Genomic DNA, 16,019 nt, shown 5'->3' with positions numbered 1-16,019 from the left:
CTTTTGCTTGGTTTTTATGGAAAGGTGCTGCTGTTCCTGGTAACAGCTTCTTGATTTTCCCATTTTATTTACTTATAGGTTTTGGGATTGCGAGATTGTGCACGTGAATTTTGGAGAAATTACATTAAAAGAATGTGCTTTTTCTTTGAGTGATGCTCCCTCCGTCATCCTTGTCTTCTTCTTCACCTCCCCAAATTTTTAAAATTCTAAATTTATCTTTTTTATTTTTATCAATTTATCTTTTATTTTTTAAAATCCAAATCTCAATTCTTTCTCATTTTCACTTTCTCTTTCACTCTCAGCACTAAATCCCCACTTCCCATGGTCACTTTCTCTCTTTCTCTTAATTTTTATTTCCGTTAACAAAAAATTTGACAGAAAAAACAAATTTTGTATGGTACAAATTTAAAACATTTATAACTTATGATTAATGATGAAGTATCATGATTCTATAATATAGTATGCTAAAAAAAATTTCCCCACTTCCTTGTCTTTAAATAATTAAACTTGAAAATCTATGCTTAAAATTATATTCGTGCTTACAATGGTGCAATGAAAAAGAAGTATGTTTGTTGAGTACAAAATAAAAAGTGAATAAAAGAAAAAATAGTTAGTTCAATTTATCTTCTTCTTTCTGTCAAATTTTGTGTTAACCGAAGTGGAAATTAAGAGAAAGAGAGAAAGTGACAGTAGGAATGAGAGCTTGCTGCTGAAAGTAAAAGGAAAAGTGAGAGGGGATTGAGATTAGGGTTTTAAAAAATAAAAAGTAAAATTAGTAAAAGTAAAAAATAAAAAGAATAAATTTAGAATTTAAAAAAAATTGGGGAAGTGTAGGGAGAAGATGGAGTGGTGGAGGGAGTATCACTCTTGTTCTTTTCATTTAAGTTTTTTGGGGCCTGGTCCGTCCAGCTACGATTCCAATTTAGGGTTCATTGAAGACAAAAAAACAAACAAATGACGACATGCAAAAGCAATCCAAGTCTTTTCTTATTCGCAATTCCATCTTCCAAGAGTAGTTTCTTTCTGATTTAATTTTAAATACGTCACACACTATTTCAAATTATGTTTAAATTTTGTTCATTTTGTAAAATATATATTCTTTGTAGCATTTTATCTGTTTTTTATTTTTAAAACTTCAAAAATAATTTAATTGTAATTAATTTTTTTTATTCTTAAAAATCAAACTTCTTTATTGTCCCGTTTTAAATTGCAGACATTCATATGTAACAAAATTCATCTCAAACCATAAAAAGAAGAAAAAAAACCTAAAACACCATCACTGTATGAATAAAGCTACATTCTTTAAAGTTATAATTTGCAAGTTTTCAGAAATCCTCTTCCCCTTTCCTATGTTTCATACAGTTGAGTACCCAACAAAAGAATGCACAAGCAGCATTAATCCGCATCTGCTAAAACCAGCACAAATCATCAATCCGTTGTTGAGAATTATGTCCGCAACAAGTAAATTATTCCAATGCACACAATTACAACGGCATGAGAGTAATAAATCAAAGGCAACACAATTACATAATCATCACTTGCATAAAATCAGAACTCAAAATAGAAAAATCGTATAATATTATTGAAATTAAATTATATGCATGTTTAGGATTATTTGACCTTATAGGAATTGGACGCGCCTCAAAGTGAAAGGCACCATCTCTTTCCTTCAATGTGACATGATTTTAGTTTGAGGTGGGTGTGCATAAAGTGATCCAAGCTCAACCATTATCTAAGATATACAAGCAAAGTAAAAACTTAAAAATCAGAGCAGCGACCATTGCGTTCCCAATCACCATACCTAGTAGGCTCAGGTCCTTTGGGTCCACCGATCTCACCAGTTTCTTTGTTGATACTGTCACCATCTTCGTTATCTTCTTCCTGCTCATGGATTTGTTTGATCTCATCATGGAGTGATTCTTGAGGTGATTGTGCTTGTTTCTTGACAGGGTTTTCTTGTTGCAGCTGAGTTGAAGATGTGCAGAGGAGCCGTGTCACTGAGTTGGAAACTATGCCATTCAGCTGCTCGGATCTGGTGTGGTGAAGAGCAGTGTTGGCTATACTGGTCAGTGAGCGAGGGAAAGAACTGGCCATTGTTGCTTGCTAATGATTTAGGCAGATGATAAGAGACAAGAAACTTGTACCAGAAGGAAAAGAAAAAACACTGAAAATAGAGCAAACAGGAATTATTAATGTTAGTGCGACACAGACATTCAAGACTGAAATTATGGCAGACTATCCCACCCCTAATATAAGGGAAGAATATTATCTCGTTATTCATAACATTTCAGCACAATTTATATCCAAAAAAAAAGTATTAATCATATTTCTTGGATTTCATTGGTCAAAGGGGTAACACAGATCAACAATGTTCCCAGACACCTATTCATGAACATCTGCAATGTTCATTCTTATGAATTTCAAGAACAGAAGGTCATAGCTAAACATTTTGCCTCTTAAACATTCCCTTCACTTACTCATGGCCTGCTTTATTATCAAGGAGCATATATAGGAACCTCTCAAACAATTTCCACATATATGGAAACATGCTTTGCAGATTCCTTTCTTTCCCCTGGACTAGACCAAAACCCTAGCGCACCCCAAAGGTACGCCACCTTAATAAAAAAATTCCAAATCACTCTTCCAACACAGATCCACCATTCCTATGGCATCACGTAAGTGCAAAACAGGGTCGTACAGTACTCATACAGTATTCAACAAGCCACAATAGTAATATAAAACCCAATCCAACCATTTCCCTCATTGCAGCATTTTCACAAACACCTTACGGGAAGAAAAATCATGTAAAGTTGCAATTGAGACATATTAACACACATATACATACACGATCATACTATTTTGCTAGGTTTTAAATTTTAATAATAATTCTGATAAGAAAAGAAAACATAGCAGTGAAATGAAATCATAAGAGAGAACAAAAAAAATAGTGTAGAGGATTATATTACCTGAAATAGATTAAACCTCACAGTTGCGGCGCGTTTGGCTTATGAATGAATGAAAAGGAAGATATATAAAGTTAGACGTGGCACGAATTTGCTGTCAGGTAATCAAGGGGACACGTTCTCTCTACTTATTTTGCATTTCTCTCTCTCTATATATGTATATATATATAGATATATATAGATATATATATATATATATATATATATATATATATATATATATATGTATATATATATATACGTGTATATATATATATATGTGTATATATATATGTGTGTATATATATGTATATATATGTGTATATATATGTATATATATGTGTGTATATATATATATATATGTATATATATATATATACACACACGTTAGTCCAACATTCATCAGCCATAGAAATTTATTTCAGTAAAAAAAATAGTTTATTCTCAGAAACAAAGAAAAATTCCAATTGTTTTTGAGATGTAACTTTAAGAATAATTTGGATTAAATAAAAAATAATTATAATTAAAATAAATATACTATACCTCACCTCAAATTAATCATTTAGTTATTATATAAGACAACAAGTTTGGTTGATGGTTCGCATCATTATGAGAGCCATGTGATCCTGCATCCGATCAATCAACGCCACAAAGAAAACCAGCGTCAAAATAACAAAAGAAATAGCAAGGACAGAGAAATTGAAAAATATCAATCGATTTGAATTTTTAAAAGCCTAGAATTTTAAGTACTTTTTAGAATTGAGGAAATTGAATCTTAAGAGTAGCAAGAATCACTGGCGAATCGTAAAAAAAATAATAAATGGTTTGAAAATCAAAACATCACCCTAATTTATTCTGGAAAATTACGAAAAAAATCATAAAATAAGAATTTGGAGTTTGGATTCAATTAGATGTAAAAAAATCTTGCGACACTACTAAAAAGTAGTACCTTTATATCAGATTTATTTTCTTTCATCAAAAAAGTTAGAGAGGAAGATTTGACAAATAATTTTATCATAAATGAAATCTTTGTATCTCGATATAACTTAATTGAATGGGTAAGAGGGAAGACTTATGATTAGGATTTGTCGTGGTAATAGTAAGATCTGACCTAGTTACTGGTGTACGAAAAAAAAAACGTTCGTCATACTTGGATGCGGTGGCTAGTGTACACGGTACTAGTAAATATGAGTGTCCGTTTAGGTTAAAGGGTAAACCATGTTCAGATGGGGACGGATGGGTGTTGAAGGTGATGTGTGGACATCAAAACCATGAGTTGGCTGAAACTTTAGTTAGTCACTTTTATGCTGGCAGGTTAAATATGAGTGAGCAGTTATTACTCGTTGATATGACAAAGAGTAAAGTTACCCCTGTAAATATTTTATTAACCCTCAAAGAAAATAATGATCGAAATGTCACAACGATTAAACAAATCTACAACGCAAGGCAAGCGTATAAACAATCATTGAGAGGGTCCAGAACTGAACTACAACAACTTATGATTTTGTTGGACCGGGATAAGTACCTTCATTGGAGCAGGTATACCAACGATTCAGAGGTTGTTAGTGACCTCTTTTAGACACATCCTGATGCGGTGAAATCATTAAACGCTTTTAATATTGTATTCTTGATGGATTCGACATATAAAACAAACAAATATAGACTTCTGTTGCTTGAGATTGTTGGCATGACGCCTACGGGGTTAACCTTCACAGTTGCATTTGTTTTCTTGTCTAGTGAAAGGCAAAGTAATTTCACTTGAGCTTTGAAAAGGCTGAAAGGTTTATTTTTGACATCTGAAGATGGTCCTAAAGTTATTGTGAGTGACCGAAACTTGGCTTTGATGAACGCCATGGCAAATGTATTCCCTGAGTCATATCAGATGTTATGTCAGTGCCACATCCTTAAAAATGTTAAAGCTAAATGTAAAATGTTAGTTGATTCTACTGAAGCTTGGGATGTGTTGATAAAGGCATGGAAAAACAAGATGGATTGTACTGATCAGAGCTTGTTTGCTTACTATGTGAATGGTCTTCAATACGCCTCCAGTTCATGGCCTCTGTTCTTTGAATATGTGAATCAGACTTGGATTATTCCATGCAGTACATACTAAAAATAGAATAATCCAACTCTGATTCACATATTCAAATAACAGAGGGTATGAATTGGAGGCGTATTGAAGATCATTCACATAATCAGCAAACAAACTCTGGTCAACACAATCCATCACGTTTTTCCATGCCTCCATCAACACATCCCAAGCCTCAGTAGAATACAATAACATTTTGCATTTAGGTTTATCATTTTTCAGGATGTGGAACCGACATAACATCTTATATGACTCAGGGAATACATTTGCAAAGACATTCATCAAAGTCAACTCTCAGTCACTCACAATGAATTTAGGATCACCCTCAGATGTCAAAAATAAACATTTCAGTCTTTCTAAAGCCCAAGTGAAATTACTTTGCCTTTCACTAGACAAGAAAGAAAACGTGACGAAGAAGGTTAACGCTGTAGACGTCATGCCGACAATCTCAAGCAACGGAAGTCTATATTTGTTTGTTTTATATGTCGAATCAATCAAGAATATAATATTAAATGTGTTTAACAATTTCATCGCATCAAGATGTGTCTAAAAGAGGTCACTAACAACCTATGAATCGTCAGCACACATGCTCCAGTGAATGTACTTATCCCGGTCCAACAACATCATAAGCTGTTGTAGTTCAGTTTTGGACCCTTTCAATAATCATTTATACGCTTTCCTTGCGCTGTAGATTTGTTTAATCGTTGTGACAATTTGATCATCATTTTCTTTGATGGTTAATAAAATATTTGCAGGTGTAACTTTACTCGTTGCCATATCAACGAGTAATGATTGCTCACTCATATTTAACTTGCCAACATAAGGGTGACCAAATAAAGTTTCAATCAACTCATGGTTGTGATGTCCACACATCACCTTCAACTACCATCTGAACATGGTTTACCCTTTAACCTAAATGAACACTCACATTTACGAGTGTCGTATACACTAGCCATCGCATCGGCTTTGTATTTTCGATATTTCCTACGTCTTTCACATCCAAGTATGACAAACGTTTTTCTTCCTCGTACACCAGTAACTATGTCATATCTTACTGTTAAGACGACAAATATTAGATCATAAGTCTTCCCTCTTACCCATTCAATTAAGTGGCCACAAGATACAAAGATTTCATTTGTAGTAAAATTATTGGTCAAATCTCTCTGTCCAACTTCTTTGATGAAAGAAGATAAATCTGATATAAAATCAGAATTAATTTAAGATTTTATATCATGAAGATATTCATCCATTTTAAACCATAAATAATAATCACTCTCATTAACATAATTCATACTTAATTAAACTAATGTACAAAAATTTATTAAATTAAACTATATAATTCATATAATTAAACTATATAATTACACATTCAAATTTATCTATATAATTATTAAATAATTAAACATAGAAAACAGAAAAACATTAATAAATATCTACATAATAATTAAATTATTAAACTAATAAATTAACTATAATTAATAACATTTAAGTAATATACAAACATTATAAACTAAAACTATATATAATTAACATTTATATATAATAAATAAGTAAAATAAAACATTCAAAATAAGAAAATAATTAAAAAGCCCTGGAACGGATATCCATATCAGTTTCAAGACATGAATTATGTATTCACACCTGTGAAGCTAGCTCCTGGTGCGTGCCACCACCATGGACCACCTTCAAACACCACCACCAAGACCAAACTCTGCCACCACTGGACCACCTTCTTGCACCACCACTAAGCTTTGCCACCTCCAACCAAGCACACCACATTACACCACCACACTCACAACAAACAATAATCACAATAAAACAGTTAGAGGGAGAAGGAAAACAAGAGAAATCTGATTTCCGGAAAAGTGGTGGGGTAAGAGAAATCTGATTTCTGGGAAAGTGGTGGGGTGTGGAGATGCATAGGGATTATTAATGAAATATGAATGAAGGGGTGGATGTTGGTGAAAGTTAAGATGTTTTAACCATAAGAAATTAAATATTATAAAAGGCAAAAGAGGAATGGAAAATGCAAGGAGTAGTTCGTGACAGTGGTGTAGGGAGTAACTCACTTATCTCTTTTTAGATTTTTATTTTTTTCGAAAAAGAAACAAAGGGCCAAAGCCCAAACTCCTTTTAGAGTTTCAGAAACCAAAATGGGCCAAAGCCCAAACCCTTCGTTAGGGTTTTTCATTCTTCAGCAGAAACAGAGGGAGCAGTGAGCCTCTTCTCTGTTTTCGGTTTCTTCTTCCACGGCGAGAGAATGGCTTCTCTTCTTCAAACAGAAAGAGAAGGGCAACCATGGTCCCTCCTCCGAGAGGCGCGGAGGCTTCGGCGGCTGGAGGACGAACGCGGATCTGGAGCGGCGGCGACGTCCGATTAAAGTGTGAGAGGGTAGCAGTGATCACGCGACTTACAACAGCGCGCCGGCGACGGTGAGCTTGGTGATTAGCGACGTTAGTGCTGGGTTGCTGGTTCAGAGACGCGATTCTCGTGGTTTATGCAGGTGTGGAGATTCTCGAGGTGATGACAGAGATGTAATATCACAGCCAATAATAACATCAACATATTAACAACACATTACATAATACTAACCATTGAACACATTCAAACTATTTCATAAAGTTTATGACATACCTCTTGCAGTCTTTCTTATTTCTCTTGTGTTCCAGACTCCTTCGTCTCTTCCCCGTACTTCTCCCCGCTCTTGTTTTCCTTTCATTCCTTTAATAATAAGGATGAACGCATTATGTTGAATATTTTGATTTAATCATATTAAATGTTAATTAATTTTCTCTAAGAATATTTAACTATTTTGGTTAAAAGTTTTACTTTTCTATAAGTGAAATAATACGACCGTTAGACGCTATATTTTAACTATTTCAATGAATCCCATTTTGAAAAGTTTTTATTCAGTTATATTTTTTTGACGCATGTTAAAAAATAATATGGTTTTCTTAAACAATATGGTTTTAAACTATTAGAAAAAATAAAGATGTTATAGAAACAATAAGTTGAAGTTTTGGGATGAAAATATACACACACACAAGTATTTTTTAAATGGTTGAATTACTAAGAATAAAAAAATAAAAGTTTGATATTCTCATTTTTTGTTTTTTCTTTTTAAAAAGGTAGCTTTCTTAAAATAACGTTTGAAATATATTTAGAAAATCCTAATAACGATATTTTGTTTGCGTTAATTAATTATCAGAATAAAGTTTACGCGATATAATAAGATTAAATTGGGGCTTAAACGTCGGAAAGCTGATATACAGATATTAAAAGTGATTTAATAAAATATATATATATATATATATATATATATATATATATATATATATATATATATATATATATATATATATATATATATATATATATATATATATGTGTGTGTGTGTGTGTGTTTTTCAACATATTGGAGCATGAAATTAGTCCTTTCACATCATATAAGAATCAATTATATATTTATTTTCTTTGTCCCTTAAAAGACCCATATACATTGGAACAAGACTTGGCCAATGAACCATGATTTGGAAGACAAAAATGCTCATAAAGTGACAAGTGCCCACAAGAAAATCTCTACCATCAGGGACAATTATTGGATCAAATTATTCCATAGGACCAATAATATATATCTTTTCTATTATTCATTAACCAACCCACTTTCTCAACTTCTTGCGCCTTCTACATTCAACACCATGGATTTTAATAGAATAAGATACGGAGAAGATTCTACTTTTAGTTAGAAATACTATTAATTTTTACTGAGTTAAAATTAAATTTTATTAGTTTTGTGTCTTATTTATAAATTTATTCGTGATATTGATGACAGTTATTTATTTTGGTGATCAGTTCAATCAAATAGATGGAAAATTTTGTTGAAATAAATTTAAATTTTAAGATTTTATTAATAATTTTGTTTAAATATTATTTTATTAGTTTTGGGTTTAATAATATTTAGTTTGATTTGATATAGATAAAATAAGAGTAGGTAGTTATGATTTTATGTTTATCTAGGTATAATATTATTTTATGATTAAACAGATTTTATTTTTAAGATAATTGATATTTTATTTTTAGTGTTTCAATTATTAATGAACAATAAACTTAATTTTAAGAAAATTTCAAAGTATATATACAGTGAGATTTTCTCAACAAATTTTAGATGTGAAAATTATTTATATTGAAAGTCTTTCTGATGAAGTTTCAGATCTGGTTGCCATGATAAAAAATAGTATAAAAATGTCATGTTTGAAAAAGATATATCAATGTAAAAGAGATTTATTTTTGAAGAAAATATTGTTTGAGAATTTAAACGCAAGTTTAGGTTACAGATACATATACGAAAGTTGAATGAGAAAGAAATCTATAAATTTATTATATTAAGATTTTGATTTAGAAGTTGTATCAATCTATAATATAAGTTAAATTTATGATGATTATATGTTTTTTTGGTGAATCTTTTGTCAAACAAAAATTAATTAAATCTATCAAAATAATTTTAGAAATAAAATAAAATAGAGGTTAAATGTAAATGATATCTGTGTAATGAAAACAATTTATTAATAAAAAGTCCATATACCAATATTATGTCGTTTAATTGACAATTTTGTAATTACAAGTAACGAATCTAAAATCCTAAGTCAGTGAAAATAATTTAAGAAGTATATTTATACACTCTTAATTACACATAAGTCAATGAAACATATGAAATTTAAAAAATAAAATAAACAAATTTCAAATACGTAATAATTTAAAACAAAAAATAAACTTATATACACTCACGTATGTATAGGTCCGCCAAATTATTTTCTCTTTTATTTTAAGGGTTATATTTTGCTACTGCGGCTAAGAAACAAGTGGTTATTCTCAATATTCCTATTACTATTTTAATTTGACTAAAAAAGTGCCACGTGTGCAACCTGCCATATGAAAGCACGAACTTCCCACGTGCTTATCCTCTCTCTCATTCATTCTCATGTTCCCTCCATTTTATTCCTTATGGTGGAATTGGGTCCCCAACACAATAATTATTACTTTATCCCTCTATTAATCCTCTATTTTTTTTTCTATTTTTTAGTTATAAATCCATAATTCAATTTAATAATAAAAACGAGAGCTACTAATGCATATCATAATCAATTTTAAATTACACGAGAAGTTTTGAAACTCGATATTATATATTATTTTCCGTCAATATCAACAAAATGAGATCAAACATCAACTAGCTCGAATCATGGAAATATATTCAAAGGAGATAAGGTTTTGGTTTAGAGATAAACATTTAAATAACAAATACAAAATGAATATCCTTCACACAAAATCACTAACACATAGGGTACACATACAACATTTCATTAATAAATAATTTGTATTTCACGAATATTGTAATTCATGCAATTCATATTGCCGTATATTTCGTGTGGATTGGATTAGAATTAATTATTCGACGTTTTGTCCCCTTATAAATAAATATTGTGGTCGTAGAAAACCCTTTAAAAATTAAATAAACTAATCAAGCCAAAATAACTATAAAGGGTAATTTGGTTAACCTAAATCCAAATTATAGATCATCAGAAATCTATTTACAATAATCTATAAATACAAATTCGATATTTAAATAACTAATTACGTTTCTACTATACATTTATTGTTAAAATTTGTTAAAATTGACTAAATAAATATTAAGTTGAGCAGTTTGAGTATCTTGTAGAAATAATGTCGAAACGTGAAAAAAAAAGTTAAGAACAAAACTAAAACATAAATTTAAAACTAGAAGATAAGCCGTGTAAAAAGACTTAACTTCGATCCCAAAAAACATTAATTATTTGCTTGTCGATATAATGTTTATTTATTTATTATTTTTCATCATTAATCTTAGGATTCCTTGTTATTTTAGTTTTTCTCTTATCTATAAAGATAGATAGATCTTATAGATATGCAAAACCATCATCATCATTATAATAAGTATATAAATAGGGTCTATCTTTGCCTTGGTGTGTTTTTATTGTATGCAAAGAAACCCCATTTTCATCACCACCATCATCATCATCTTCATCCATGGCATCTCAAGGTCAGGGCAACAAGCTCACTGTTTCCACATCGCCAAAGAGTGACAGCGGCAGCGGCGGTTGCGGCGGCGGTGCGGCGGGATCACTGCCGAAAGGACAGTGTTTGTGCTCACCGACGACACACGAAGGATCGTTCCGGTGTCGTTTGCATCGTGGCCCCACAGCGTCACCAACCAATTGGATGAAACGCTCCAAATCCATGCCTGCTAATAAGCATGTGGTTTCTGACTCCACTTGTTGATCATAATCATGCTCGATTGCTCGTGATAACAGAGATTAAACCTATATATATATATATATATATTGTGAGTTATAACTATGTGTTCATGTGTAGTTTTTTAATATGATATATATGAATCCTTCAATTGCTTGCAGCTCTCTGTTGATTTCTTCAGTTTTGGGAGTGTTGTTGATTGTTGCTTGATTGAAACTTTCTTCTTCCATGCAACCCTGGATTTGTATGTGCTTAACTTAATTAATTATATAATAATAGATTAATTGTAGATTATTAGAGTAAGAAAATGATCATGAATCATGGAGTTGCTAGCTCTAAACTATGGTTTGTGATAATCATTTTCTAGCTTTTTTTAAACAGTGAATTAGCAGATCATGAGATTCGGGTCATGAACATGATGATCAAGTTGCAAAAGCAGAAGCCAGTGTTTTTCAGATAAATTTTGGAGATGTGAAATTGAAAGTTTTTGTTTTTGTATTTTGAATATTTTCTTACAATGAGATTTTGTGTGTGATGTGCATTCAGCAGAAAGTAAAGAAGAAAGTGATTTGTTTAGTTATTGAGGATTTAAATTTAGAAGAAATAGGATGATTGAATTGGTTGGTTGAGCCATTTTGATTAGTGATATGATTTTTCTGGACAAGAAATAAACGACTAAGATGGGTTTTGAATGGCTTATGATTTTAAGAAATTTGCATATGAAAACATAGAAAATGACGAGAATGATGTAGTTGTTGAAGTCAACTAGTTTGGAATACCAGAAAAACCACCCCACCCTCTCAAAACAGAACTATGCCTCTTCAATGTGGATAAAGACACTCATCAACGTTTCCTTTCCTTTCTCCTTTCTTTTATATAAAAAAATAGGTAAAAATAATATCGTGTTGAAAAATTCGTCTCCACTCACTACATTCAATTTAAAATACATAAATAAATATGATTAAAATTTTACAATTAAATTTAAAATTTATTTCTTAATATGATGTTAAAATCATAATTAAATTTATGTAAAATAATATTAGAAGTCCGATAAAATTAATTTAAAAAATATATAAATATAAATATCATCGATTTCATGATATTTAAATACGCTTAAAAGATCGTGATAATGAATAAAAGGAAACATATCATAAATATTGATTCTATTTAGAAATGAAGAACCACACTAAATTATCCTTGTGCCTCATTTTAAGAACAAACCAGTGAATTGCGGAGGCAGAGGAAATGTAAGTAATAACAAGATCGAAATTAAGGAATAAAGGGGAAAAAAAAGGTTGTCAACTAGGTTGTATTTGGTTAGGAATTAAAGTGATAGAGCTTTATATTAAGAAATAAATTTAATGCATTTTTTGTCTCGCTGTAATGATTCAATGTATTGTTGAAAAAACATTAATGTCATCCTTATGTTAGACTAAAGTTCTCTTCGAATGTACCATTGAATTAATAAATGTTACTCCACTGTATTTTTCTTATTTTTAAACGATATTAATATTGATATAATGAAAAGGATTATATTAAATATTTTTTAAAAACATATAAAATTCATATTCAATAAAAAATAAATAAAGAAACAAATATAAATCATTACTATAAATAAAGATTAAAAAAAATATTGAGCCTAAGAAATATATGTAAAAAATATATTTTCGAATCTGTTGTGTTAAATTTTTTAATTAGAAATAGTATTATACTCTTTTACATAAACTGTACATGATTTATTGGTTTTCAAACTCTTCTATATGTCTACTTGAATACTGAAAATAATATAAATCTAATAATTTGTTTTAATTCTAGGTTCACTAGAATATCTGAATGGATACAAACTTATTGTCTTTTTTTTTTTAATTTCATGGACATTTTCAAATTTATTAACTTATCAACAATATTTATAGTACTGTAAATATTGTAATTTATCCGACAAATTTTCCTATTTGTTAGGAATCAAACACAAAATTTAAACTACTTAAATTTAAACTAAGTATGTATTTGTGGATTTATATTAAAGCTGTGTAAAATTATCATTTATTTTCTAATTTAGAAAAAAAAGGTCACCTGAACAAAGTTGAATTGATGTCACTGTCACAAGCCTAGATATTCTAAACCACTTTGATTACTTCAATTCTTTAAGATATTTGGATAGATTAGTTCTTAATAAAAATTTTGTCACTGTCATATACCTAAAAAAATCAGCCATGTCCCTGTAAAAAAAGAAAAACAGTCACTATCACATGATTCACATCAATTAAGGAACTTTAATTATTGTTTAATGGCCACTTAAACATATCCACATAACAAACTAAGCAAAAGGGGTTAAAATATATTTAGACCTTAATAATGTTTAAAAACTTATAAACTTTAACTAAAAATGAGCTGCTTTTAATTGAAATGCAACAACATTTATTACTTACATTTTGTAAACACAAGTATTTTCAACTACTCCCTTTATTTTATTATCTTTTTTGTATTTTTTTATATATAATGGATTTCTTTATTTTAATGAAATGTTTTCTAAAAATTTATATTTTATCATTTCTGTTTTTGTATTATGATGAATACATATGCTTGGATTGATTAAATTTATATAAAAAACTATAATTAGTGAATGAGAAATTAATATTATTTTAAACTTCGCAAGTAACGCATAAATAAAAAAAAGTCTGGTAACAATTAAACTAAAAGGGAAGAAGCAGTAGTTAATCTCACATAAATTGATTTATATGTTCTGGAAGTAAACATTTTTTGTTGAGTTTAATAATTTGATGGTCCCCAAGTTATTTTGTATGTATGTGTCGATATTATCGAGAAAACAATAATAACATAGAAGGATGCAATGAATCGGTTGATTTGTAAAAGGGTGAAAAAGATAATTGTTATGATAAACAAATTAAAAAAAGAGAGAAATCAAACATATTAAAATGAGCTCAACTGAAACACAAGACATCAAAGATAATTAGATCAAAACAAAGGAAAAAAATGATCAAAATCAAGATGAAAATTAGTTCAAGAAAGAAGTTACATATTAATAGTAGAATGTGAAACCAACAAATATATATAATACGAAGTATCAAGCAGTAGTAAGTTGATTTTAAAGTGAAATTGAAATATATATATATATATATATATATAATATTATTTTTAGTTGATATAAAATTTCTAATTTTTTTATGTTAAAATATATATATTTTGAAAATTGAACTAAAATTAACGAGTAATTCCATAGCAATTAAAACAATAAATTTTATTAAGATATGTTATAACTGATCATTCTAATACAAGGTTAAGAATAGACTTGAAATCTAATTAATATATATATATATATATATATATATATATATATATATATATATATATATATATATATATATATATATATATATATATTATAAATTGATGTTATTTTCTGTATTTCATTGGAAATATTTTAAGATAATTAATCTTTTTTATATATTTTTTATTTTATTAGATTAAGTAATTGTCAAAATAAAAGAAAAAGAATATAATTTAATTATATTATTTAGATATATATATTATCGATTAAAGATTACATAAGTTATTCAACTCTCACTCAATAATATATATATATATATATATATATATATATATATATATATATATATATATATAGCTAGATCATATATAAAATAAAAATAAAAATTATAGACACAAATTAAAATATAATGTGAAACACTCTTAATAGAAAAATTAAAATATCAATATTTATTATAGGAAATGTAGTCTCCACTCTCATTAATTTTATCTTTAGTAATTTATTTTTTAAAAACCACTAAAAAATATACAAATTAATAATATAAAATGTTTTGGTTATAAAGAAAATTAGTTAGCTTCAGTAGTGGCAATGCAATTTTTAACAAATCATTTTGATTAAGGAATATTAACCATCACTCTAAACCCATCAACTAATATTTTTTTCTAAAACCTTAAGTTTTAATAATCTCAATTAATTTATCAATATTTTCTATAAAATGAAATTTTTTCATCCGTAAAATGTGTTTAATATATGATATTTATATGACACGTTTATGTGACGACGGATGACATTGTGTAAAGACAACCATGGTCTTGTTTACCTATTGTTGTCAAAATAGTAAAATGTTAATACTTTAATTTACTCCATATTTTAAAAGAGTTACAGATTTTATATGTGGAATTCTATTTTGAATTAGTGAACTAATAAATCCCTTTGATTTGGGTTTAAGATATAAAAAAGAAATATTAGTTTTAGAAAAATGGTAAAATCACTAAAAATGAAGAACAAAGTTATTTGTTTTTATTTATACCTCAACACCTAATTTATGTAAAATTATTAAGTGTGATAGAAATAAACATAGGTGATAATGATTAATAAATATATGATATTGATATACTGTAAAAGCTTAATATAATAACAATAATATAAAAAAAGTTTATTTTTCATTTGTTAAAAGAAAAACTAATATAATATTTGTGATGTATACACAGTTTTGGATCAGGTATAACTGTGAAAGTTTTCGGAAAAAGAAAACAAATTATAATATCTGTGGTTCTAATATAATGTACGAATGACCAATTGAAAAATGCCAACACATAATCATATCATATAAAACAATCCTGTTTTAATTTTTGTGATTAAAGTTAAGCAGAAATTAAAATTTTTATAATCGTGTTGATATCGTATGATTTGT

At 28.8% G+C, this 16,019-nt stretch overlaps 1 protein-coding gene across 7 annotated transcripts; it reads right to left on the bottom strand.

Annotated features, from left to right (window-relative positions):
• Positions 1-1,561: 1,561 nt before the first annotated feature.
• LOC108345841 (uncharacterized) lies at positions 1,562-7,759 on the bottom strand. Of its 7 annotated transcripts, none has more exons than XM_017584649.2 (5): positions 7,666-7,744; positions 6,673-6,789; positions 3,491-3,568; positions 2,983-3,004; positions 1,562-2,103 (listed from the first exon to the last, which is right to left on the bottom strand). In XM_017584649.2, exons 3-5 carry the CDS (start codon positions 3,502-3,504, stop codon positions 1,759-1,761), a joined length of 381 nt encoding a protein of 126 aa, XP_017440138.1. In that variant the 5' UTR covers positions 3,505-3,568; positions 6,673-6,789; positions 7,666-7,744; the 3' UTR covers positions 1,562-1,758. The 7 variants fall into 7 exon arrangements, 6 of the variants coding, with proteins under 6 accessions (XP_017440138.1, XP_017440139.1, XP_017440137.1 ...); XM_017584650.2 differs by having other exon boundaries at positions 6,673-6,780; positions 7,666-7,726; XR_008244984.1 differs by lacking the exon at positions 7,666-7,744 and having other exon boundaries at positions 1,562-2,164; positions 2,967-3,004; positions 6,673-7,659.
• Positions 7,760-16,019: the final 8,260 nt, after the last annotated feature.

This window comes from Vigna angularis, chromosome 8, assembly GCF_016808095.1.
Source record: "Vigna angularis cultivar LongXiaoDou No.4 chromosome 8, ASM1680809v1, whole genome shotgun sequence".
Lineage (NCBI taxonomy): Eukaryota > Viridiplantae > Streptophyta > Magnoliopsida > Fabales > Fabaceae > Vigna > Vigna angularis.
The sequence above is the reverse complement of the archived record's forward strand: the minus strand, read 5'-3'. Positions and strand labels throughout refer to the sequence as shown.